This window comes from Panthera tigris, chromosome C2, assembly GCF_018350195.1.
Source record: "Panthera tigris isolate Pti1 chromosome C2, P.tigris_Pti1_mat1.1, whole genome shotgun sequence".
Lineage (NCBI taxonomy): Eukaryota > Metazoa > Chordata > Mammalia > Carnivora > Felidae > Panthera > Panthera tigris.
Genome location: NC_056668.1, coordinates 155,361,437 through 155,387,126, shown reverse-complemented (window position 1 = coordinate 155,387,126; position 25,690 = coordinate 155,361,437). Strand labels below are relative to the sequence as shown.

Genomic DNA, 25,690 nt, shown 5'->3' with positions numbered 1-25,690 from the left:
TTTATATACATTTGTTCTTATTTATTTGTTGTCTGTCTCCCTTAGAGGACGTAGGCTCCGGAGGGCAGGGATTTTTTCCCCGTCATTCTGCACAGCGTTTCTAGTGCCCCCGTCAACGTCTAGCATGTAGTAGGTGCTCAATAAATATTTATTGAAAAAATGAATGAGACCAGACCCCCTCTGCTTTCTTCCATTTCCAACTCTGAGACTTGCAACTGACTATGGTGCCTAGGGATCGACCGACCATTGTTAAGACTTTGGAGATGCAGAAGTGTGGGGCAAAAGCCACATTTCTGGAGTCTGCACTATCTACCCAGCTTCTCTTTCAGTGGGTGCCAGAAATGGTGCGGGTCAGACCACTTGTACGCTGTCACGGGGTCGGGGGGGTGTGTGGAGAAGTTTGGCCTGTGTCTTCCACCGTCTTCCTGAATCAGGGCATGGGGATAACGGAGTCTAAAACCTGAAAGAGGAGAAAGCCCAAAATAGGTTTTCACAATTACCTAATTTGAGGAGTATTTTTCTTATTAAAAAAAAAAAAAAATTGTGGTTTTCTGGGGGGAAAAAAATGGAGGACTGTGCTTCCAACCAAAATAGTGAGAAAGGCCCGTGTGGAGGTGGGAGGCGCGTGGGGAGGCAGGTGTGGTCACGGGGAAGGCAGGCTCGCCCCTTATTGTACGCAGTGAGAGACGAGGCTTCCCTGTCACCTCGCAGAGTGAAGAGAAGGCTTTGAGGTATCGGCGACGTGGGCTACTGGGGAGAGGCGGACAGAATCTGTGTCCCCTGGACATCCAGGGGCTTCTCTTTGCCGTGGACTAGCCGGTCTCCTCCAGCTCCAAGAGGTCATCCACGTATTCCAGGACCTCTCCCTGTAAGAGACGACACAACACGTCTGTTAAGTGGGTTACCTGACTTTAGAAGTGCTGGTGAGCCAAGACTGTTTCTAAGAGGCCGCTGCCAGCTGCCTGTGTGGGCTGGAGCAGCCCCTCCCCCTTGCCCTTGGGCCCAGGGGACCTGCCTTCTAGCCGGGAGGGGACCTGGCTTCCACTCCTTGGGAACTTGGAGTCAAGGGCTCTGCAACCCCCACAGATGGCCTGTGTGAGGGAGGGGGGCAGTCCAGCCACCCTCTGAAAGAGCCGTTTAGAGCCCCCCCTTTCTGGGCATCCCCCTTCTTGGTAGTTAGTCCACAGGAGCACTCTCTGTCTGCTCCCTTTCTACACTGGCCAGCAGATCATGAGCTTTTCAAGGACTAGGACCCGGGTGACTTTCCTTCCCTAGAGCCTGGAATGGACATAGTCGGAAACCTGCTACAGGAAGAGGGTATGTGTGCGTATCCCTGGTGTGGCCGAAGCAGTCACTCCGTTCACAGGACGGTCTCTTGGGTGTCGTGGGACCCACCTGCCCACGGTTAGTACCAGGAGCGCGCCCGCTCCCCGCTTCTGCAATCAGCCTTAAGCCTCAATCTGATAGCCCAGCACACTTTCTCGTTTCCTCCCTGCATTGAATTCTCTCCCACGACACACCTGGGCCACCAGCTGAGGACACCCATTTTCTTCCGTGCCAAGAATGAGCGAATCACCAAGCAGGCCGAGTCTCACTCCCATGAGGGCCAGCCCCCCGTGAGGGCCAGCTTGGCCTCCCTCACAGAGGTCACCATCACAGGCCAAGAGCCTCTTTGCTCCTTTTGATATTTTACCACACTTCCTGTTATAACCTCTCAGCATCAGAGAATAGTTGGGAAACCTCCCGAGCGCGTCAGACACAAAAGGGAGGGGTCTTATTATTTTCATCAAATATTTCTACCGTATCATGCCTGAGATTGGAAACTAAAGTGACAGAAGTGGAAGACGACTGATCGAACAAACGATGTTTGCTTCCGTTGCCTTCTGGGCCCCAAAAGGAAAACACAGTAGAGGGATTCTATGTATGGCCATGACAGCTGTTCCCAGAGTTACTGTTTCTCGCGGCGTGGCTGCTGTGACATAGGGGTGTGGTATTATTTGCTCTCGGCTCACTAATAAGTACCCAAGGCAATACAGACGAGAGAAACACTACCCCCCCTGTGGCCTGTTATAGCGGAGGCCTTGCTCAGACCTTTCGGGTGCACCCGTCCCCCAGCTGCTGGGAGTGTTACTTGCTGACGGCTTACAGCTGCCCCTTCTCTGGACAATTGGCCTTGGCCAAAGGGAGCAGCCCTACCGGGGAGTTTGCACCCCAAGCCCTCCAGGCTGCCAACCGCCAGGGAGAGGACGATAAGGTGCGTACGAAATGCAGGAAGAGCTCTGTGGTACAGTTCGTGCCCCGGAGCTCCCACGGGATCAGGCTGAGCTTGACTCTGGCGGAGACCTCATATTTTCATGGCTCCTTCCCCTGCCCCTCACTTCTTTCCCTCCTGAGAGCACTCCCTCTCAGTAAATCACTCCTGCAAACTGTAATCTATTTCTTTGAGACCTTCCCGAAACAAATAACCATCAGATCCTGAAACTTGATGCGTCCATTTCAGCCTGCTTTATAAGGTTTCGGAAACTATAATAAGCGTCTGCAAAATTCTTAACGAGTGTGCAAAACTTTCAGGAGCTCTTACAACACATTTCAGGATAATAAAGGAGAAATCCCCTAATATCAGTCGCTGAATCGTACTGACGTTTTGTCTCAATGTAGCATTTTGGCCTTTGGAATCTTAAAGATTAAATTAATAATTTTATTGTATTGATTATACTTATTTCTTTGATACATAGAAATAACCCAATATGATTTGAAAATGAGCTGAAATATAATTTGATATATAGAAAAGAAAGTCGCTTGCTCACGGTTCTAAAGCTTCGATTAAGAAGCTAAATGCTTCTAGGACCTTCGACAGACCTCTTTCTTTATCATGGCAGTGTCAGGTCCAAGAATTCTAGGAATTTTGAAGCCTAGAATAATTCTGGTGAGCAATGGATGATTACTAACCAGCTGTGTGACTTTGAGCAAGTTACTCAACCTTTCCGAATTTATTTCCTCATCTGTGATGTGAGAGAGCTTGAGTGAATATCGTAAAAGTTCTCCTGTTGTTCTAACACCTATGATTTTTCTAAATATATTGTTTCTGTACATCAAAAGCCCTCATTCATAGCCTTAGACCCAGGAATCCCACCCATGGGAATTTATCCTAAGGAAATGACCAGGAAAAAGGTAACCAATGTAGTCACAGCTGTGTTATTTGTGAAAGCAAAAAGTTGGAAGCAACCTAAAATGCTTATAAAAACAAAAAGCTCAACTTTAAAAAATCCATACCACGGACTGTTAGTCACTAAAAAGTCATGTTTAAAATAAACATTAACTAACAAGGTTAACGAAAACCACACGATCATCTCAATGGATACAGAAGAAAGCAACCGACAAAATTCAACACCACTTCATGATAAAAACATTTGACAAACTAGGAGTAGAAGGGGGAACTTTCTCAACCTGACGAAGGGCACCTACCAAAAAACCCACAGTTAACAGCATTCTTAATGCTAACACCAAATGTTTTCCTTCTAAAATTGGGAACAAAACAAGGATGTCCAATCTCTCTCTTTCTATTTGACATTTTACTGGAGGTTTTAGTCAGGGCTATTAGCAAAGAAAAATAAATAAAAGTGATCCAGATTGGAAGAAAAGAAATAAAACCACTTCTATTCATAGATAACATGATCTTGTATATAGAAACTCCTAAGCAAAACCACACATACACACAACTATTACAATAAACAACTTCAACAAATTTGCAGAATTATAATATCAATATTCAAAATCAACTGTACTTCTATCTACTAACAATGAACAACTGAAAACAAAAATAAGAAAAAATTCCATTAGCAAAATTTCATTTCTTAATGAAATGTAAGAAAGCATTATTGAAGGAAATCAAAGGGGACCTAAAGAAGTAGAAAGACATCCCATGTTAATGGATCAGAAAACTTAATACTGTCAAGATGTCAATACTATCCACAATCCCTATCAAAATAACCAGCATTCTTACAGAGCTAAAACAAACAATCCTAAAATTTGTATGGAACCAGAAAAGACCCTGAATAGGCAAAGAAACCTGAAAAAGAAAACCAAAGCTGGAAGCATCACGATTCTGGACTTCAAGATGTATTACAAAGCTGTAATCATCAAGACAGGATGGTACTGGCACAAAAATAGACACTCAGATCAATGGAACAGAAAAGAGAACCCAGAATTGGACCAACGTATGGCCAACGAATCTTTGACAAAGCAGGAAAGAATATCCAATGGAATAAAGACAGTCTCTTCAAGTGGAGGTGGGAAAACTGGACAGTGACATGCAGAAGAATGAACCTGGACCACTTTGTTACAGCATACACAAAAATAAACTCAAAATGGATGAAAGACCTCAATGTAAGACAGGAAGCCATCAAAATCCTAGAGGAGAAAACAGGCAACAACCTCTTTGATCTCAGCCGCAGCAACTTCTTACTTGCCATATCTCAGGAGGCAAGGGAAACAAAAGCAAAAGTGAACTATTAGGACCTCATCAAGATAAAAAGCTTCTGCACAGTGAAGGAAACAATCAGCAAAAATAAAAGGCAACCGACAGAATGGGAGAAGATATTTGCAAATGACATATCAGATAAAGGGTTAGTATCCAAAATCCATAAAGAAGTTATCAAGCTCAACACCCAAAAAACAAATAATCCAGTGAAGAAATGGGCAAAAGATATGAATAGACACTTCTCCGAAGAAGACATCCAGATGGCCAAGCAACACATGAAAAAATGCTCAACATCACTCATCATCAGAGAAATACAAATCAAAACCACAATGAAATATCACCTCACACCTGTCAGAATGGCTAACATTAACAACTCAGGCAACAACAGATGTTGACAAAGATATGGAAAAAGAGGATGTCTTTTGCACGGCTGGTGGGAATGCAAATTGGTGCAGCCACTCTGGAAAACAGTATGGAGGTTCCTCAAAAAATTAAACATAGAGCTATCCTACAACCCAGCAATTGCACTACTAGGTATTTATCCAAGGGATACAGGTATGCTGTTTTGAAGGGGCACATGCACTCCCATGTTTATAGCAACGCTATCGACAGTAGCCAAAGTATGGAAAGAGCCCAAATGTCCACCGACAGATGAATGGATAAAGAAGATGTGGTATACACATTTTCAATGGAATATTACTTGGCAATCAAAAAGAATGAAATCTTGCCATTTGCAACAACGTGGATGGAACTAGAGTGTATTATGCTAAGCAAAATAAGTCAGAGAAAGACACATATCATATGACTTCACTCATATGTGGAATTTAAGATATAAACAGATTAGCTTAAGGGAGGGGAAGCAAAAATAATATAAAAACAGGGAGAGAGATAAACCATAAAAGATTCTTAAATACAGAGAACAAATTTAGGGTTGCTGGAAGGGTTTTGGGTGAGGGATGGGCTAAATGGGTGATGGGTATTAAAGAGGGCACTTGTTGGGATGGAGCACTGGGTGTTCTATGTAGAGGATGAATCACTAAATTCTACTCCTGAAATCAGTATTACACGATATGTAACCAACTTGGATTTAAATTTTAAAATAATAATAATTTTTTTAAAAAGATGTCAATACTATCCAAAGGATCTTCAGATTTAGTCCAATTCCTATAAAAAATCCCAGCTGCCCTTTAGAGAAATTGGCAAGCTGATCCTATAATTCATATGGAAATGCAAGGGACCTAAGAGTAGCCAAAACAATCTAGAAGAATGAGATCAGAAGACTCACATTTTCAGTTTCACGATGTACTACAAAGCTACAGTATTCAAGACAGTGTGGTACTGGCATAAGGACAGAAATCTGGATCAATGGATTAGAATTGAGAGCCCAGAGTTAAACCATCAGATTTATGATCAGTTGATTTCCAACAAGGGTACCAAGATAAGTCAATGGGAAAGAAAGTCTTTTCAACAAATGGTGCTGGGACAACTGGTTATCTGTATGTAAAAGAATGGAATTGTACCCCTACCTCACATCATATGTAAAATTAACTCAAAATAGATTGTAGACCTAAAGTCTTAAAATTATAGAAATCTTTAAAAAAATAGGAGTAAAATTTCATGATCTTGGATAAGTGATAGTTTCTTAGAGATTGATACCAAAAACACAAGCAAAAAAGAAAAAACAGATACATGGGATCCCATCAAAATTTAAAACTTTTATGCCTTAAGATACCATTAAGAACACGAAAAGAAAACCCACAGAGAATATTGCAAGAGAATATTTGCAATTCATGTGTCTGACAGAGGACTTATAACCAGAATAAAGAATTCTTATAATGCAACAATAAAAAGAAAAGTAACCCAATTAAAAAAATGGGCAAAGAGTGCGAATAGACTGCACATCTCCCCAAAGAAGATATACAAATAGTCAGTAAGCATATGAAAGAATGCTCAACATCATTAGTCATTAGGGAAATGAACATCAAAACCTCAATGAGATGCTATTTCTTACCTGCTAGGATGGCTAATATAGAAAAGACAAACAGGAGAAGGGCTGACAAATATGTAGCCAGTTGGAAATTTTATACATTGCTGCTGGGAATGTAAAACGGTGCAGCCCCTTTGGAAAACAGCCTGGGAGTTTCTCAACAAGGTGACCATAGAGTTACCATATTACCCAGCAATTCCCCTTCCACATATGTACTTTTGGTACGTAAGAGAATTAACAACCTTTGTCCAAACGCAAATATGCCCACAAATGCTCATGGTGTCATTATTCAAAATAGCCCCAAAGTGGAAACAACCCAGTATAAATGTCCATCAACAGAGGAACAGGTAACCAAACAGTGGTATATCCACACAGTGGAATACTAGTCAGCAATAAAAATGGAAATTCACATGTAACATAATACATATTACAACATGGTTGAACCTTGAAAACATTATGCTCAGTGAGAGAAGCTGGTCACAACAGACTACATACCCTATGATTCCATTTATATGAACGTCCAGAACAGGCATATCCATAGACACAGAAAGTAGATTAGTGGTTGCCAGAGGCCGGGGGCAGAGATGGGGGGGGGGGGGGGCAGCGGGCAGAGGAGAAAGAATGGGGAATGAGACCACTAACAGGTTTGGGATTTCTTTTGGGGGTGATGAAAATGCTCTAAAATTTGATAGCAGTGATGGATGCACAACTTTGTGAGTATACAAAAACACACTTATTTGTACTTTAAAAAGGATAATTTATGGTGTGCGAATAATATTTCAATAAAGCTGTTCCAGAAAAACATAACAAGGGAAGCTTCTCATATTGCAGCGTTAAATGGAAAAGCCATGATATCTATTACAATTGGGTTTGTAATGAATATGTATTGGAAAACGGGTAGAAAAAAAGTGGAGGTATACATCTCAAAATGTCAGTAGTGGCTTCCATTAGGAACTCAACTCTCCCCTTTTTTCAATATGGTTTTCTCCACGTTCCAAACAACAGCAGCCAACCCTGTTTGTATCAAGCCAGCACCCCTGCCTTTGCAGCATCCTTGTGACCTTATCTCGGGCTCTGCTTCTCAGACACATGCCACAACGATCACCTCCTGGTCTATAAATCACTTCCACACGCAGCATGGTATTTCATTTTCCCAGCCCTGTGAGGTCCCCATTATTCGTCCCATTTTATAAATGAAACAATGAAGCTCTGGGAAATCCAATGAGTACCAGTGACGGGTCCACCCCGCGCAAATCTGTGCACCGAAAACAAATCCCATGGTATCTTACTTAGAGGTGCTCCACCAAAAACCAGGGCAGTGGAAACAGAAGATCCGGAGGGCCCGGGCCCCTGGGTGCAGCCCAGCAGCTCAGAGGTGAGGGGTCAGGCCAGGATACGCTCCAACAGCCGGCAAGCCCGTAGGCTTAGGCCTTAGGAAGCATGTTCTGGTTTGTTTCAAATGCATCTCTCTAAATACCGCCCCTAAGGACTTTTCTGTGACTAGGCTGCCCCACCCCAAAATGCTCCGAGCGCGCAGCGAGAGCGGCAGGGCCTTTCTCAAAAAAGGAGTCAGCTGAAATCAGGAATTTCAAGCGGTCTCCGAGAACGATAAAATGCCGCCCAGCAAGGACGTAATTAACGAAAAGAGAAAGAAAAAAGATAATAATGATATCACAGAGAAATCGGGGTGAGGGTTTCCAAGGGTGTTGGGAGCACTGAGTAATTGAGAATCCACTGTGTTGTTATAAAGTTAAAACATGATGTCCGGATGACGTCTAGGATGGGTCCCCCCACACTCACCGTCAGGACATGTGGGGCTGCAGCCTGGGTTTCCTAGAAAGCCGCCTTTCCCCTCCCCAGAGCTCTGACTTCCACTAAAACGCCCACAGAGACTGTATTCCTCCGGGTCCCCTTCTGTTTCAGGGACGACTAGGCTTCGAGTGACTTCCGCGAAGATGTGAGTCATATTTTCTCCGAGCCAGACGTGTGCTAACCGTGCAAACTCACCTCATCATCATCCACTATATTTTCCTTAGCAAAGTCATACAGCTCTTTCTGGAGCGTAGTTACGTTGAAGAACTGAACTGCTTCCTGTTCAACACAAACACAGAACGGTTTTTACGACCAACCTTTCCACGTCAGAACCGGGAGGAGGGAGAAACAGGTATGGACTTCTTTCGGGGGCGATAAAAATGCTTAAAATTGGACAGTGGTCATGGTCGTGCCACTCCGTGAATGTGCTGGAAACCACTCAACTGTACATTTTAAAAGCATGAATTTTATTGCATATGAATCATATCTCAATTAAGAAAGAGTGGCCAGGGGCGCCTGGGTGGCTCAGTCGGTTGAGCGGCCGACTTCGGCTCAGGTCATGATCTCGAGGTCCGTGAGTTCGAGCCCCGCGTCGGGCTCTGGGCTGATGGCTCAGAGCCTGGAGCCTGCTTCCGATTCTGTGTCTCCCTCTCTCTGCCCCTCCCCCGTTCACGCTCTGTCTCTCTCTGTCTCAAAAATAAATAAACGTTTAAAAAAAAATTAAAAAAAAAAAAAGAAAGAAAGAAAGAGTGGCCAGCCCCAAGTGAGTAAGAGAGGGGGAGAGACAAAGAGAGAGAAAGCGTGCGGGTGTGTTGGCTGGGGAGCGAGGTACGAAGGAAAACGTATAGATGGCAGACAGGAAAGCACATAAAAATCCCAATGAAAATACAAGTTAAGGGCAGAGGCCAATTTAAGAAGCTTTTTTACAAGTAATATAGGAGCACCTGGGTGGCTCAGTCGGTTAGGCGTCTGACTTCGGCTCAGGTTGTGATCTCACAGTTTGTGAGTTTGAGCCACCCAGTCAGTGCCAGGCCTGCTTTGGATGCTCTGTCCTCCTCTCTCTCTGCCCCTCCCCGACTCGCACACACGCACTCTCGCTCCCTCTTACTCTCTCTCACAAAAAAAAAAAAAAAAAAGTAGGATACACTCCTGGAGTTCCTGGCAACACACGCCAAGCTGGGCCTGTCCATCAGGGGAATTAAATGATGCCTTGGAGGTGCAAAAAAATAAGCAGGCGTAGGAATGTGACACGGAAAACGTTCACGAGAAAGACGAAGCAATGTGCACAAGAGCAGGTAACGTGTGACCCTGTTTCCATAAAATCGAAGACACACGCGCTGTGCACATGAGACGTGTGTAGCGGTAAGGCAGGGCGTAGGGAAAAGGCACGGGACGTTGAAGGAACTTCACTTCCCAAGTAAAACATTTCCATAATGTTTGAAACTGGTAGTTGTTACTGATTTAGGAATCAGAATAGAGCGGTAAAATGTTCAAGGACAAAACAACAACGACAACTAGAAAAACAACAGAAGAAAAGGAGTTCCCCTTCGTTTCTGCAATAACTCTTCGTCTTAAGATGCGGAACAGTATCCTGAAAGTGAGAATGAAGAGGAGGCCAGGAAACGTGATGCCTGGCGCCCCGATACCTACTGGCCTGGGCTGGAAATGCTCGTCCGAGAGGCCCCACTTGTCCCTGTGGTACTGGTAATACACCAGGTTCTGCTGCATGACCTTGTCACTGTGGTCAAAGAGCAGGTAGCTGACCGCACAGGGGGCCGCGTTCTTCAGGTCGTTCACTGAGGCCGGGGAGAAAAGAGGAACAGGAAATCAGCAAACCCTGCCCTGAAATTGCCCTCACCAGCACAGCCGCCTAAAGGAAACGGCCATGAGCCAGCCCCTTGGGCACATCCCCTCCTTGGGAAAGCCTGTGACGGACCAGAATCACCCCTGGGCAGGCAGGTCACAGACCGGGTCTCCAGAGCAGCCTGGGGAGTGGTTTTCAAACACGGAGGTTCCTCGTGAGGCAGACGCCTCTGCAGAAATGTCTATTAGACTGCACTTCGGGATCCACTGACCTGGGCTGGGAAGGCTGGGTTCCCAAGGCCTGGACTGTCCTCCCGGGCTGAGGGAGGTAGGGAGCACGTGCCCGGGTCCCCTCCGGATGGCACCACCATCGCCAGATCCAGGCAGCCCTCCTACAGCTAAACCAAAGCTAGGAAACCCAAAAGGCGGTGGGCCCTCTGGGCCGGAAAAGATGTGAAGTCACCTGGTATTGACATGTCCTGGAAACTGGGGTTCCCACCTCTAGCGTCCCTCATTAGAGTTGCCCCACCTCCGATGGCACCTTCAGCATAGAGGATCTGCAGGGGCTGGGGTTTGTTTTGGGGGTGGGGGTGGGGGCAAAGGGAAAGAGGTGATAAGCCACAAGCCCCCGGGGCATTTATCCTGACACATTGCACTCCAATTTACAACCCAGAACACTACCCTTGCTAAAAGCTCAGCTTGGCCAGAGTAACCAAAACTCGGGTATGAATAAATTGTGCCACCTAGTGGCTGTTTCCTGTGACAACAACCTTAAAACCTGTACTTAAGGGCACAGGCCATTCACCAGGTCTAGAAGGCTGGGAAAGGCACTTAGGTCAAGGCCTTTTAGGGCTGGGGTTCAAGTATAAATGACACCTGCCCTCAAAAACTTTAGTGTGGCAGATAGTGTAGAAAGAGTTCACAACAGGGCCGACTTTCAAGAAGCCAATTTCAAGAAGTAAACGTTAACTCATACTCTTTACCTATAAACCCGGAAAGCAAAGATTTTCTTTCGAAGCAGCAAGCAGATGTAAAGGTTTTGGTCTGCCAGTGTTCATAAGTCATTGCCACAGTTTCCGAGATGCAGGGTGATTTCCTGAGCATGTGAGAATTTCGAGGACCCGTGAGCTGCCAGAGCCTGGATGTATCCGGAACACTCCTAAACTCCTAGTGTTCTGGCCCTGTGCACACAGCACCAAGCCAGGCTCAGAGGGCTCGGAGACCTGATCGATCCTTCCCTGGGTTTCAAAGTCCAACAGGGAGGTACCAACAGAGATTTTTGTGAAAATGAAATAAATACTAGCTTATTAAAACAACAACAACATCGGGGCGCCTGGGGGGCTCAGTCGGTTAAGCCTCCGACTTCGGCTCAGGTCACGATCTCACGGTCCGTGAGTTCAAGCCCCGCGTCGGGCTCTGGGCTGACAACTCAGAGCGTGGAGCCTGCTTCAGATTCTGTGTCTCCCTCTGTCTCTGCCCCTCCCCAGCTTATACTCTGTCTTTCTCTCTGTCTCAAAAATAAATAAACATTAAAAATAAATAAATAAATGGGGTGCCCAGGTGGCTCAGTCGGTTGAGTGTCCGACTTCAGCTCAGGTCATGATCTCACAGCTTGTGGGTTCGAGCCCCACGTCCAGCTCTGGGCTGACGGCTCGGAGCCTGGAGCCTGCTTCAGATTCTGTGTCTCCATCTCTCTGCCCCTCCCACTCTCACACTCTGTCTCTCTGTCTCTCAATAATAAATAAACATTAAAAAAAAATTTTTTTTTTAAGTTGAAGCTGGGTGATGGGCATACTACCACTCTCTCTAATGTATGTTTTTAAGTTTCCAGGGTGTTTAAAAAATGTACGTGACAGGGACGCCTGGGTGGCTCAGTCAGCTGAGCATCTGACTTCAACTCAGGTCATGATCTCACAGTTTGTGAGTTCGAGCCCCGCATCGGGCTCTGTGCTGACCTCTCAGAGCCCAGAGCCTGCTTTGGGTTCTGTGTCCCCCTCTCTCTGCCCCTCCCATTCTCACGCTCTGCCTCTCTCTCGAAAATAAATACACATTAAAAAAATTTTTTAAACACAAAACTTCATCCCTGCCCTCTGTGCAAGGGGAAGGACACCTGATGAAGCCACACCTCACCCTCCTCTTGACCTGAGATGTCCCAAGCAAGGGACATTTCAGGACACTTCACTGCATCCTTAGGTGAGGTTCAGGCCGTCGTAATGGCAGGTTCACTGCCGGAAGGGGCCATTTCCCTTCCTCACAGAGCTCTGGAGTAAATGACTGCTACACAGCCTTCCCAGGGACAATCTGGGAAGATTACCAAATTAAAAATTTACCTGATTACCTGATTACCAAAATTAAAAATGTAAATATATATATGTATACACTCACATATGCACACATAGAAGAAAAATCTTTTTTTCTTTTTTTTTTGGTCCCTTTTTTAACCTTCAGCAGGCAAATCTTTCAGAGTACCCTCAAGAGGACAGGAGGTGGGGTAAAACGGCAGGTGGCCGTGGCAGGACAGCCACTCAACAAAGCACGTTGATAGAGGTTTGTCACACGCCCGTGTACGAATACCCCAAGCATTCCACACCTGTCAACCCACTGGCCCCTCATGGCAACCTCAGGAGGTTAATACAATTGTCTCTGATTTACAGATGAGGACCCGAGGCACAGAGAAATTAGTAAGTGACGGCAGCTGACATGCGCCCTGAATCACCAGGCCTTGCCACCTTTTTGTGGGAGGCCCAGCAACTGGGGCTGTCGACATGACCTTGACAACTCCTCTCAACAGCCACAGGTAAGGTAGGGTTAAAATATCTTAACCCTATTTTTTACAGATGGGGAAGCTGAGTCTCAGGACTGAGCACCTTGCCCAAGCTCTCATGGAAGATAATTACTTACATTTATAATAAGCAAACTGCAAATAATGATACATGGTGGCCACAAACTTCTCCACGGGATAGCCTCCTACGATGGGGGTGAGGTTCTTTTCACACTGCATTTTGCATTCCAGGACTTCTACATAATGATCTGAAAGAATACACACAGATTTTCAGAGCAGTACGTTCATTCGTTCCTTTTTCTTTTTTTCAGTTTTTTAGTTTTTAAGTAATCTCTATACCCAGCGTGGGACTCGAACTCACCACCCTGAGATCAAGAGTCACATGCTCCACCAACAGAGCCAACCAGGCACCCCTGCATTCATTAGTTTCTTAAAACTACTTCTGCCCCCCTCTCCTCATGATCCCGGTAAAAGGTAAAGATAATCAAGGTAAAATAGTTCAACAACAGTTATGATAAATGGGCTGAAATCCTTAATATACAAAGTTCCTCAAAGTCAGTAAGAAAAAGACAAACACCCAATATAAAAATGGCCAAAGGAGGTTCACAGAAAAGAAATTGTAAAAATGGCTAATAAACATTGTGAAAATATGTTATACTTCATTTGTAATTAAGAAACACAATCCAGGGGCGCCTGGATGGCTCAGTTGGTTAAGCGGCCGACTTCGGCTCAGGTCACGATCTCGCGGTCTGTGAGTTCGAGCCCCGCGTCGGGCTCTGGGCTGATGGCTCAGAGCCTGGAGCCTGCTTCTGGTTCTGTGTCTCCCTCTCTCTCTGCCCCTCCCCCGTTCATGCTCTGTCTCTCTCTGTCTCAAAAATAAATAAACGTTAAAAAAAAATTTTTTTTAAAAGAAACACAATCCAGGGGCACCTGAGTGGCTCAGTCGGTTAAGCTTCTGACTCTTGATTTTTGGCTTGGGCAATGATCTCACGGTCGGTAGGACTGAGCCCCGAGTCAGGCTCTGTGCTGAGCAGGGAGCCTGCTTGGGATTCTCTCTCCCTCCCTCTCTCTCTGCCCCTTCCCCACCCACACACAATCCCACCTAAAATATCTTAAAGCGTTAAACTGGCAAATAAAAATTTGCTTAACTGAAGTATGGTGGACACACATATTACATCAGTTTCAGGTGTACCACATGGTCATTGGACACGACCGCAAGTTAAATTGGCAACATTTTTAAAATTTGATAACACTCAGCATTAGAGGGAAAATGGTGAAACTTACAGTCTCATATTCCCTTGATAGAAGCAAAACAGAAACACACTTTTTGGAGACAAATTCGGCAAAACGTATCAAAGTTAAAATACACAAATTCTCTGACCCACCAGTCTACCTCTAGGAAATTTTCCTTAGACGCAGGCACACCCAGGCACTGTTTGTAACAGCAAACAGACTTGGGAATAACCTAAATGCCAATCAACAGGCTAGTGACCACTCAACTCTGATACATACAAACAATGGAATCTACACAGCCTTTAAAAGAGAAGAGGTAGACTTAAATATAACAACAGAGCGAGATGTCAAAGACTACATTTCCCAGCCTCCCTTGCAGTTAGGGTGGGGCCCTATGGGTAACTGGGCCAATGAACCGTGGATAGCAACAACTAATGCGTGCCACTTCTGGGACTGGTCCCTAGAGTCTCCCACATGATCCTTGGTCCTCTCCCCTTTCTCCCTTCACACAGTTAGAAGCAGAAGACTCCAGGATGACGGTACATGTTTTGTTGGCCGAGACGGTGGAGGACAGGCACTCTCCTACATTTTTGGTAGGAATACAAAAATGGTACCTTAACGTACTAAATAATTTACAGAGACATTTACTCTTTGAACTATCTATCCCACTTGTGTTGGCTTTGAAAACATACCCCTACACTTAGCAAAAAAAACAAACAAACCCTAAAGTTCCCCCTTAGCAAAAGATTGGGCCAAACCAAATGTCCATCAGGTAACTGAATAAACTGGGGCATATTATTCCCACCACCCCTCGATGGAGTACTCAGCAACAATAAAAAGAAGGACTATCTCCACGTGCTAGGTAAGGTATATTGCTAAGTACAAAAAACCAAGAACAGAACAGTGTGTAAAGTATGGTACCTATTCGGTATGAGAGAAGTAAACATAAAAATACAGAAAAAAATATATATGTGTGTGTCTATTTTCCTTTATAGAGAAAAAAGAATCAGGCAAGAGTCTTCAATACATGCTAAATCAGGGGCGCCTGGGTGGCTCAGTCGGTTGGGCGGCCGACTTTGGCTCAGGTCATGATCTCGCGGTCCGTGGGTTCGAGCCCCGCGTCGGGCTCTGTGCTGACGGCTCAGAGCCTGGAGCCTGTTTCGGATTCTGTGTCTCCCTCTCTCTGACCCTCCCCCGTTCATGCTCTGTCTCTCTCTGTCTCAAAAATAAATAAACGTTAAAAAAGAAAATTAAAAAAAAAATACATGCTAAATCAGTATACATGTGGTAGTGGGGGAGGGGTGGAGACAGAGTTTAACGGACAACAAATTGTCTGAGTCTTGAAGTCTCTCTTCACAAATTACTTATTAGTATCAAAAGGAAAAACAGTATCGTAGAGAGACTGGAAACTGGAAAGTACCTTAACCAGTGCTTCAAAATTAACGTCACCAGTAAGGGGCCAAAAGATACCACGTACATTTGGATGTGATACCCTGAGAAGCATACTTCCATAACGTTCCAGCCCAAAGTGCGTAACCTGAATGTAATTGTGAGGACACACAACAGAAACTCAAACTGAGGAATAATCTATAAAGTGAGTGGCTTATAGTCCTAAAAAATATCAATAGCATAGGGGCGCCTGGGTGGCTCAGTGGGTTAAGCTTCCGACTTCGGCTCAGGTCATGATCTTGTGGTTTGTGGGTTCAAGTCCCGCGTCGGGCTCTGTGCTGACAGTTCAGAGCCTGAAGCCTGTTTCAGATTCTGTGTCTCCCTCTCTCTCTGGCCCTCCCCATTCACGCTCTGTCTCTTTCTCCTTCTCTCTCAAAAATAAATAAATAAGCGTTAAATAAATAAACCTAAAAGATGACCAATTTGTTACAATATTTTTGGAACTTGAGTATGTTATGCTAAGTAAAAGAAGCCAGTCCCAAAAGGACAAATACTAATTCTACTCATCCGTGGTACCTAGAGTAGCCAAATTCATGGAGACAGAAAGTGGTTGCCAGGGGCCGTGGTGGGAAGAGGGCGGGACCTGGGTTCACTGGGTCCAGAATTTCCGTTTGAGAGGATGAAACGGCGGGAGGTGGCGGTGGCTGTACGACAAGGGACTGCACGCTCACAGATGCGAACATGGCAATGTTCTATATCACGTGGGTCGTGAGTCGCTCTCGGCCCGCTTTTATTTTTCCGAAAGCCTGTGGGGAATCTGTGACTGGGCAGGGCTGATCTGGCCGACCCCCTTTCCAGGCCTGTGCTTGGACACCGTACTCAGTTATTTTTCCAGAAGCCCCTGGAAAGTCAAAGGCGGGTCTGCGTGGGTTACATATTACCTCCCCAGCTACCCAGCCAGAGGGACGCTCAAACGTCCCCCAGAGGTCACTGCAGGCACCAGGAAGGCACGCAGATGCCACACGAGGCTGTCCCGTTGGTCCCTGGTCCAAACCAAAACGCCACCAACCTGCTATGGAAAGATAGAAGTCCTTGAAGTCCTTGATCTCCCTGGAGCCCTCGCAGGCCGCCAGACACTCGTAAAAGGCTTTGAAGAAATCGGGAAGGGCCAGCTCCATGTCTGTGACGGACGTCCTCCAGTTCTCGCCATTGTAGGCCCGCACGGCTCGGACGAACAGGCTCTGGAAGGCACGGTGGAGGGGGCGGGGAGCTTGCAGGCCTGAAGGAGGCAGACCAGCACGGAGTTCTGCTCTCCTCAGTGCCCAGAAAACCACGCCGACCCTTAATCACACATAAGCCAACCGGGAACTGACTTCTATCTGGCTTTTTCTGTCCTGTGTACAATGGTACCTTCTCACCTAATTCAAAAAGTAGGAGGGGCTGGATAATACAACCAAATTCAGATCAAGAAGAAAGGAAAAACTTGCAGTGACAGAAATCGGAGCAGTGCCACCCCCGGCCCCCCCCCCCCGCCCCCCACGATCAGGGGTTGGGACAAAGGCTTGACTGGAAAGGGGCCTGAGGGAGCATTTTAGAGGAGATGAAACTATTCTATAGTGTGATTATGGTGGTGCTTACACAATTGCACAGCTTCCCCCCAAATCATTGAATTATACACTTAAAATTGGTGAATACATTTCAAGCAAGCTATCCCTCAGTAAAGCTGATTTTTATTTTATTATTATTATTTTTTTTAACGTTTATTTATTTCTGAGACAGAGAGAGAGAGAGCATGAACAGGGGAGGGGCAGAGAGAGAGGGAGACACAGAATCCGAAGCAGGCTCCAGGCTCTGAGCTGTCAGCACAGAGCCCGATGCAGGGCTCGAACTCACGGACCGTGAGATCATGACCTGAGCCGAAGTCAGACGCTTAACCGACCGAGCCACCCAGGCGCCCCAGTAAAGCTGATTTTTAAAACTGAACCGAAGAAAACACATAAGCTCGACAGCAGGTGGCAGGCCCCCTCCCCAATGGCTACGTATAAAATAGGAAAGCCACTACACTGGCTGCTGGGGATGGTGGCCACCTGCCTGGCGGCGGAAAAGTCAAGGGACTTCTGCTCATCGTCGACTGGACCAGACAGAGAGAAGTAACGGGGGCTGAGGAAGCTGCCTGGTCTCAGAAGAAATGAGCAGAGATCTGGGATGCATACACGACCCTGCTAGTGTGGATGCTGCAGGACGGGCCGGGATGTAAGCAGGGAATGCTCCCCTCGGGGTCCTCTTCCAGCGGCTCCAGAACGGGGGTATCCAAGGGCCACCCCTCAGACCTGAGCTTCTCGCCAAGCTTCAGGTGTCAGCTCGCACGGCAAGACCTCCCTAAACCCCCCGGGCAGGCAGCATCCCCTGCACATGAGGCCGACAGAGAACTGAAGGCACCTTGCCCGGGGACGCGAGCAGCAACCCCAGGCAGCCGGCTCTGCAGGGGCAGCAGGGCGGGGGCGACAAGAAGAAAGCCACATGTGGAGAGGGGCCCCTGGGCACACAGGAGGGCAGCCCCACCACAGCCGGGCTTTTGAACGGGGTTTTTGGAGCCCTAGGTTTCCTCTCACGCCCACCTACGTGCCCAAGAGATCCCACCTCCCAAAGCTGCTCCTTACCAGAGACCGGTGATTCCTTTTCTAGAGACCCCATCCATAAAGGCTGGAGGGTCAGGGACCAGGCATAGGAGGGCGGGGGTGCAGGCATGGGGCGGAGAGCCAGGAAGCGGGTGAGGTCTCCGACCCAGCCGCGGCGACCCCTTCCCTCTCCCCAGACCGGCTCTCGGACACCAGCGGACGAGCATGAGCCGCCACCAGTCCTTTAAAAGGCTGGAGGATTCTTCCCTGGAAAACTGAAGGGCCCCCAGAATAGAGACTTGGAGGGTCCCCACCAGTGAAAAAGTGAGCTTGCAGTCTGGTCACACTACAGGAAACCCTGGGCCTTGGTTGCAATCTACCAGCTGCCCATGGACACCTTCAACACATCCCTCTGTTTTCAACCCGGCCCTGCCCTCCCTTAGGACCCATGCTCCCCGCCCCCCGCACCCACGCTCGACAGGTCCAGACAACAGCAAGTGCTCACAGGGGTTAGGTTCTTCCCCACTCCCTCTCATCAGACTCCCCCCTGCAGAGGCAGAGATTCCAGTAGTCTCTAATCTGTCAAGTCAGTCCTCCACGCTCCCCGATCCCCTCTCCACCTCAGTACATATGGTGTGTGTGTGTGTGTGTGTGTGTGTGTGTGTGTGAAAAGATGTCTTCTAGTCTCATCAGAAACTGTGTGTTTATTCCTCTATCTTAAAAACCAAATGATCAAATGACCTTATTTCTAAAATACAGCATTTAAAGGAAAGATGGCTTCAGGTGCATCACAGAACGTAAAACCCCACTCTTAAGTGGGTCACCGTTATGCGAAACAGTCCATCGTTCTTGTTGCCCTAATATTCATCAGTGTCATCAAAAATCCTAGAGGCCCTTAGACGTCAACAGCTGTTCATCCAGACCTCCTCCTTCAGCCACTCACGCTGCCACTGTCGGCTGTGTGAAAACCCACTTATACCTCATATGACTTGGTTTCCAAGTCCTTAATGTATTCCTCGGCATCAGGCAAGCTCTTGTAATACGCCATGTTTCTCTTCATCATTTCGTCATCGGGATGCTTCAGTAGAAAGGTGTGAGCGGCGGCAATGGCCTTTGGGAGATTATTTGCCTAAGTACAACGAAGAGACGTGACATCTACTCAATGGAAGATGAACAGTGATTTTTGCAAAACAAGAACGTTCAGTCCTGCAAGTAACTCTGTGTTTCAACACAGGGCTTCCAGCCGGGGGTTCGTTGACTTCCATGGCCCATGAAACCTGCACTCTCTTGCTCTCCTGCTTCCAATGGGGGTCACCGGTGAGGAGCCCCAGTGGGAGCCCGAAGGAAGGCAAAAGGGTGAGGTTGGATTATTTAGCCTCCTGGCTCCCTCCCTTCCGTCACCTTGGGCTGCTAGTGCCCCTTAACTGAAGGCCACAGCTCCTCTCAAGGCGGCCCTCTCCACACAGTCTCCCTCCTTCCTGCGTCCTGAACTGTCCTCACCCTCGCCCTTTTTGGCCAAGGGGTGCTCACACTTACCATCACTAGCCTTTGTAAATAACCACCCTCAAACGTTCCTCCGACTACCCAGTATGACTACGCCACGCCTTCTGGAAAAATACATCAGTATTTTCCAAGATACGTATATGTTCCTAAATACATTAATATTTTCCCACATGTCTTACAGAACCTCCTGCTCACCATTCTCGATGACCCCCATCACCGTTCCCTTATCCATTCACTCGGCAAACATTCGCTGAGAGCCTCCTGCCTGCCAGCCGCTGCTCTAGGAAGTGGGTCTGTAACAACGAGCAAAACAGGAAAAGAAAACCCCTGCCGCCATGTACCCGTACCCTCAAGTATGCTTCCCGATCTCCTGGCAACATCCATTAAGGTGTGTGGCCTGGGAGCTTCAGGCAGGGCACCCTCGTGGACAGCGACCAGGAAGGCAGAAGTCCTCGGGGAGGAAGCGTGTGTTGGGGTGTGGGCTCCAGCAGGCGGGAGGGCAAGGATGTGGACGCCCCCCTGGGCGGACACGCGACCCGCAAGCAGAGGGCACCCACGCTGACGTGTCGTCCCTGGCCGTCCCCGGGAATCATGGCACAACCTCGCTGTGGGGAAGCGGAGGCACCCATACATGTGCACGGAGCCTCCTTCAGCCAATCCAGAGGGCCGCTCAGAGGTGGGAGTGAGGTTTGCAGACAGAAAACAAAGGGACACTTGGCACATCCTGGAATTCTGCACATCAAAGGGTAGCGTATATCCGTACGAAAGCGCCCCAGGATTGGCACCAAGTCATTTGGAGACGAGGCGGCAGCTAGGCCGGAGAAGTAACGAGGGCAGACTCCCGGCTGTCAGCGCTGGCATTTCGGAAATGCCTGTGAGTGGCCCGTGTGGGAATGCCCTTGCAAGAGCTCTACAGAAGGCCTTAAGCTCCGGGCCGGAAACAGGCAGGCCCGCAGGAAGGGAGGAGGTATGAATGCGGCCCTTTACAGCATTTGCCAATGAAATGAGACTCTTGAATTCTCAGAAGGGCACTTAGAAAAAAGGGCACAGAATGGGATCTTCAAGGCCGCTAACTTAGGATCTGAGTTTTATGGAAGCCCTTCCTGGAGAGGAAAGGGTGGTGTATTCACTTCAGGTCGGGCTCTGCCGGCTGAAACGTGGAGCCACATCTTGGCAGCTGAACCTCGCACAGAAACCCAGGCAGGTTCTGGAGAAGGGGGAAGGAGCACTACCCTCCCGTGAGCTCCTTAGAAACAGCCACCTGCACGGGAGGACCCCAGCTACCTCCCTACGAGCCACTGCTCAATGTGGTGACAGGGGGTGGGGGCGTGGGGAGAGAGTCCTGGTCCCGGCAAAGGGTGGGCTAGGAGTGCCTGGGACGGGGCCCGCTCTACCTGCTCAGACCTCAACAGTCATTCGGGATTTGATCAAGGGCGGGGGCCCACTTTTTGCTCAGCCTGTGGGGACGGTGAGCATTTCGTGGAAATGCGGCCATGGAGAGAACCCACGGCTGGGGACGTGGACCTAAGATAGGCAATGACCTAAAACCTACGTGGGCTTGTGGGCCATACCAGGAGCCCCTTCCTACAAAAGCACACATCCATACCTCTTTGCCTCGCTCTGACAGGCCAGCCCCACCATCCCCATCTGTGTGTTCAACTCAGGCATTTGTCCTTAATCACCGAAACAGAGGCCTGCAAATCAGAGTGGCACAATAACACCTGCTCAAGTCCTCCCACAGCAGGCGGCACTCAGAACCAGCCTCGGGTTTCAGGTGCCAGGCCGGATGTATGGGCCTGGCACACCATCATTTGGTCCCCACCCATTTGGTCTGAAAATAGAAACATCGCTAAGGAAAAAAATAAAGCATACAGTAACACCACCTAAAATCACTTCTTCAGTGATTTTCAGTCGAAGCAACTAAGTGAAGATTCTGGCTTACTCACAAAACTCTGAACCTTTTCCTGTCCCATAAGAGATCTCAAAATATCAACACAGATGCTATTTTACTGACTTTTAAGTAAAGGGTTTTGAAGAGTAGCTGTGACCACCCCGACCTTTGAAGATGCCATGCCGAAGGAGAAAACCTTTGCCTTCTGGTCACATTAAGGAAAATCCTTTCCCTCCTCCCTATGTATACCTTTTGTTTCAAATTCCTCTGTATAGAAAAGAAATCAGCTTCTACTGTTCTCCAGTTTTAAAAATAAAACATTTCCCCCTTGATTATATGACTCAAATTCGGTTCAGACAGTAATCTGGCAAAAGCTATACAAAAAAGAGAAAATTAAATGAGTCACTTTTAGCTTAAAAATAGGGATGGTGTGAGCCAGCCATCATTTTTCTACGTCCTGGAACTTTATCCCTGGTTTTATTTTAAAGCTTATTTTTTTTTTATTGCCAGAACAAACATTCACAAAATCGAGACCTCGTACAAAAATGTAAGCATAGAAATAACTCAGGTGTTCACCTATTTAGGGTTTCACGCTATTTTATTACTCTTAGGAGCGCAGCATAACACGGATTTGTTTCAGAAATACGAAAAACAGACCCTGCAGTGCAAAGACTCAAAGCAAAGACAAAAGCAAACAACTTCTACCTCCAGAGCCTGGAAAATGCCATGAATCTAGTTTTGTAGTCGTTAAAACAAATGCATAAACGCAATATATTCCTTTGAAAAGCGTTTCCAATTAGGTAAAGCAGAAGCTGGGCTTTAGGAGGGCTTCCTTGGCAAAATCTGGTAAAGACCTGCCAAGTTAAAGTCACTTTGTCCAGTAACAGGCAATTGAGCCCATCCTTAGAACTTGTGGGTCCCCTGAGAAGGGCCTCAGAGGGTCAAGAATCGCAATTTGTGGCTATTTTTAGCCAGCAATCACAGGATTTAAGCAGCCGCAAAGGAGGAAGTCAACCGCGTTAAATTCTAGACGGAAAAGAGCGGAGAGGACCAACCCGGATGAACCACAGTGCCCCGTTCTGCTCCTCCAGGCAGGCGTGCGTGCTCCCAAGGAGACTCTGCCCCGGCCTGGCCTCAGTTTCCTTCTCTTTAAGAGAGACTAGGCGGCAGCTCAGGTCCTCTTCCCCTCAATTACTGAAAGCCGCCACTGGAGACAAAAAGGGGTTTTCATGGTACACACAGAAAAGGAGAGTCTGTCAAATACCCGGTAACATTCATCAGGCACTGTTGCGTGGCAGACACTGCGCTAGACGCTCTGTGTACGAATTCCCTGCCTCAGAACAACGCTTCCAGAAAAGCATTTGCACCTCTATTTAAGACGAAGAAGGGGAACAGAAGTTGGAGGCTTCCTTTCGCAGGGCTGGGTGGGAGCAGGCCGGGTCAAGGAAAGGCGGGGCCGCCCAGACGGAGGGTCTGGGCCTGGGGATGGGGCGGGGCCCGGGCCTGGGGGCGGGGCCCAGACCTGGAGATGGGGCGGGGCCCGGGCCCGGGGATGGGGCGGGGCCCGGGGATGGGGCGGGGCCAGGGGATGGGGCGGGGCCCGGACCCGGGGATGGGGCGGGACCCGGGCCCGGGGATGGGGCGGGGCCCGGGCCTGGGGACGGGACACGGACCTGGGGATGGGGCGGGGCCCGGGACGGGGGATGGGGCGGGGCCCGGGCCTGGGGGCGGGGCCCAGACCTGGAGATGGGGCGGGGCCCGGGCCCGGGGATGGGGCGGGGCCCGGGCCTGGGGACGGGACACGGACCTGGGGATGGGGCGGGGCCCGGGACGGGGGGATGGGGCGGGGCCCGGGCCTGGGGGCGGGGCCCGGGCCCGGGGATGGGGCGGGGCCCGGGCCTGGGGACGGGACACGGACCTGGGGATGGGGCGGGGCCCGGGCATGGGGCGGGGCCCGGGCCTGGGGGCGGGGCCCAGACCTGGAGATGGGGCGGGGCCCGGACCCGGGGATGGGGCGGGGCCCGGGCCTGGGGACGGGACACGGACCTGGGGATGGGGCGGGGTCCGGGACCGGGGATGGGGCGGGGCCCGGGCCTGGGGGCGGGGCCCAAACCTGGAGATGGGGCGGGGCCCGGGCCCGGGGATGGGGCGGGGCCCGGGCCTGGGGACGGGGCCCGGACCTGGGGATGGGGCGGGGTCCGGACCCGGGGATGGGGCGGGGCCCGGGCCTGGGGACGGGGCCCGGACCCGGGGATGGGGCGGGGCCCGGTCCTGGGGATGGGGCGGGGCCCGGGCCCGGGGGCGGGGCCCGGGAGGCGGGGCGGGCCGACTTGCCTTGAAGTAGGCGAACTGCAGGAACTTGTAGGGCTCCCGGCGCTGGAAGTCGGCCAGCACTTCGCGGCTGGGCTGCGACTGGCGGAAGGCTGGCAGGCCCTGCTTGCAGCGCTTGAGGCAGTGCGCGCGGCGCAGCAGGCCCCCGAAGAGGCGCAGCTCGGGGTAGCGGGCGAGGCCGGCGGCCGGCTCGGGCTGGGGCACGGCGCTGCAGTTGCGGTGGCAGAAGGCCTCGCTGTCGCGCAGCAGGCGGTGCAGCCGCAGGCTGATCTCCAGGTAGCCCACGCTCTCCGCCCAGTGCTCGCCGCTGTACTGGTCCAGCGCGTGCCGGTAGGCCGACTCGAGCGGCATCAGCTCGTCCCGCGGGAAGCTGCGGAAGCTGTAGCGCTCGTACTGGGCGCGCCCGCAGCGCAGCGCACAGACTGCGCACAGCAGCGCCAGCAGCGCCGCGGCCGCCCCGCGTCCCGGCTCCATCGCGCCCGGCGGAAGGAAGGAAGAAAGGAAGGAAGGAAGGGGACGAGAAGGCAAGGAAGGCGGAGGACTGCGCAACGCGGCGAGCCCAAGGCTTGGGAGGCGGGGACACCAGCCTCCGGCCCGCCCCGTCCTGCGCCCTCCCCCACCCAACCACCCGGCCGGGGGGTCCGGGAGAAGCTGCCCGCGCCGGGGAGGGTGCCCTGGGGATGGCGCGCTGCCCTCCGGTTCTGCACCGGGCTCTGGGGGCTCCTTTGTTCATTTGTTTGGAGCTGGCGGTCTGCAAGCCGGACGCGGCCCTAGCGGATCGCAGCGCCGCTTAAAACCTTTTGATCGCTTAGAGCGCTTGTGAAAACGCAGATTCCTAGGCGGTACCCCAGAGTTCCCGACTCAGAAGGTCTCGGGTGAGGGTCTGGGCATTTGCATTTCTAGCCAGCATCCTGGTGAGGCTGATGCCGCGGGTCCAAGGCCTATACACCTTGGTGGCACTGCCAACGACCTTACCTCTCAGTGAGAGGAAGACGATGGATAAACAGAATTAATGCGGATGTCAGTGACCCTTCGTAAACTATTCAGCTGATCAAGTTGAAGATGCACACACCTTCAGTCTGCGATTCCACTCTTCACGAATATGCTGGAGAAACTTGTATGTATCCAGAGATAGGGGTGGGATGTTAAAGGCAGACCTGTTATTTTTCTAATGCTTTAAACTTTTTATTTTTAAATAATTTGCAGAACAGTTGCACGGATAGTACAAACAACTCCTATGTATCCATGATGCACATTCATAAATTGCTAATATTACACCACATTTCCTCTATTTTATTTATAGGGGTTTTTTTTCCCTGAATCATTTGAGAGTACATACATCAAGAGAGTCGCATACATCAAGCCCACTTGGCCCTTAATCTGTCAGTTTGTAGGTTCTAAAAGCAAATCTACAGACAACGATCCAGTCCAGGAAATTTCACGTTGATACATTATTCCAGCTTTGTCAACTGTTCTAATAATGTCTTTCGTGCACATTTTTTCCCTGGAGACAGGCTGCAGTCCAGAATCCATTTTGTCTCCTCTATGTAGTGGTCTCCAATCTTTTAGCTTTTCTTTTCTTCAGCTTTTCTCATTATGCCGTTGACATTATTCAAGACTCTAGGCCAAAACGACAATGCGAGCCACTACACAACTACTGGAATGGCCAAAACCCAAAATACTGACAACACCAAATGCTGATAAGGATGCAGAGCAGCAGGAACTCTTCATTCGTTGCTGGTGGGAACGCAAAATGGTAATGCGACTTTGGAAGACAGTCTGGAGGCTTCTTTCCAAACTACATGCACTCTTGTCACACCAACCAGCAATTGATCACACTTGTTAGTATTTACCCAAATGA

General features: G+C 49.2%; 1 protein-coding gene across 2 annotated transcripts; it reads right to left on the bottom strand.

Moving 5' to 3' along the window:
• LOC102967678 (cartilage associated protein) lies at positions 1-24,575 on the bottom strand. 2 transcript variants are annotated; one of them, XM_042956315.1, is made up of 7 exons: positions 23,833-24,570; positions 19,084-19,233; positions 16,556-16,727; positions 12,984-13,112; positions 9,930-10,075; positions 8,475-8,558; positions 1-866 (listed from the first exon to the last, which is right to left on the bottom strand). In XM_042956315.1, exons 1-7 carry the CDS (start codon positions 24,301-24,303, stop codon positions 813-815), a joined length of 1,206 nt encoding a protein of 401 aa, XP_042812249.1. In that variant the 5' UTR covers positions 24,304-24,570; the 3' UTR covers positions 1-812. The 2 variants fall into 2 exon arrangements, with proteins under 2 accessions (XP_042812249.1, XP_042812250.1); XM_042956316.1 differs by lacking the exon at positions 8,475-8,558 and having other exon boundaries at positions 23,833-24,575.
• Between the last annotated feature and the right edge of the window lie 1,115 nt (positions 24,576-25,690).

Excerpts from the sequence above, each read along its gene's own strand:
- LOC102967678 (XM_042956315.1), bottom strand. The coding sequence starts at position 24,303 with ATGGAGCCGGGACGCGGGGCGGCCGCGGCGCTGCTGGCGCTGCTGTGC. Across the intron at positions 13,113-16,555 it reads CTTCTATCTTTCCATAGCAG|ATCATTATGTAGAAGTCCTG; the intron begins GTTGGTGGCGTT and ends GTATTCTTTCAG. Across the intron at positions 10,076-12,983 it reads GCAGTTTGCTTATTATAAAT|TGAACGACCTGAAGAACGCG; the intron begins GTAAGTAATTAT and ends CCCCGGCCTCAG.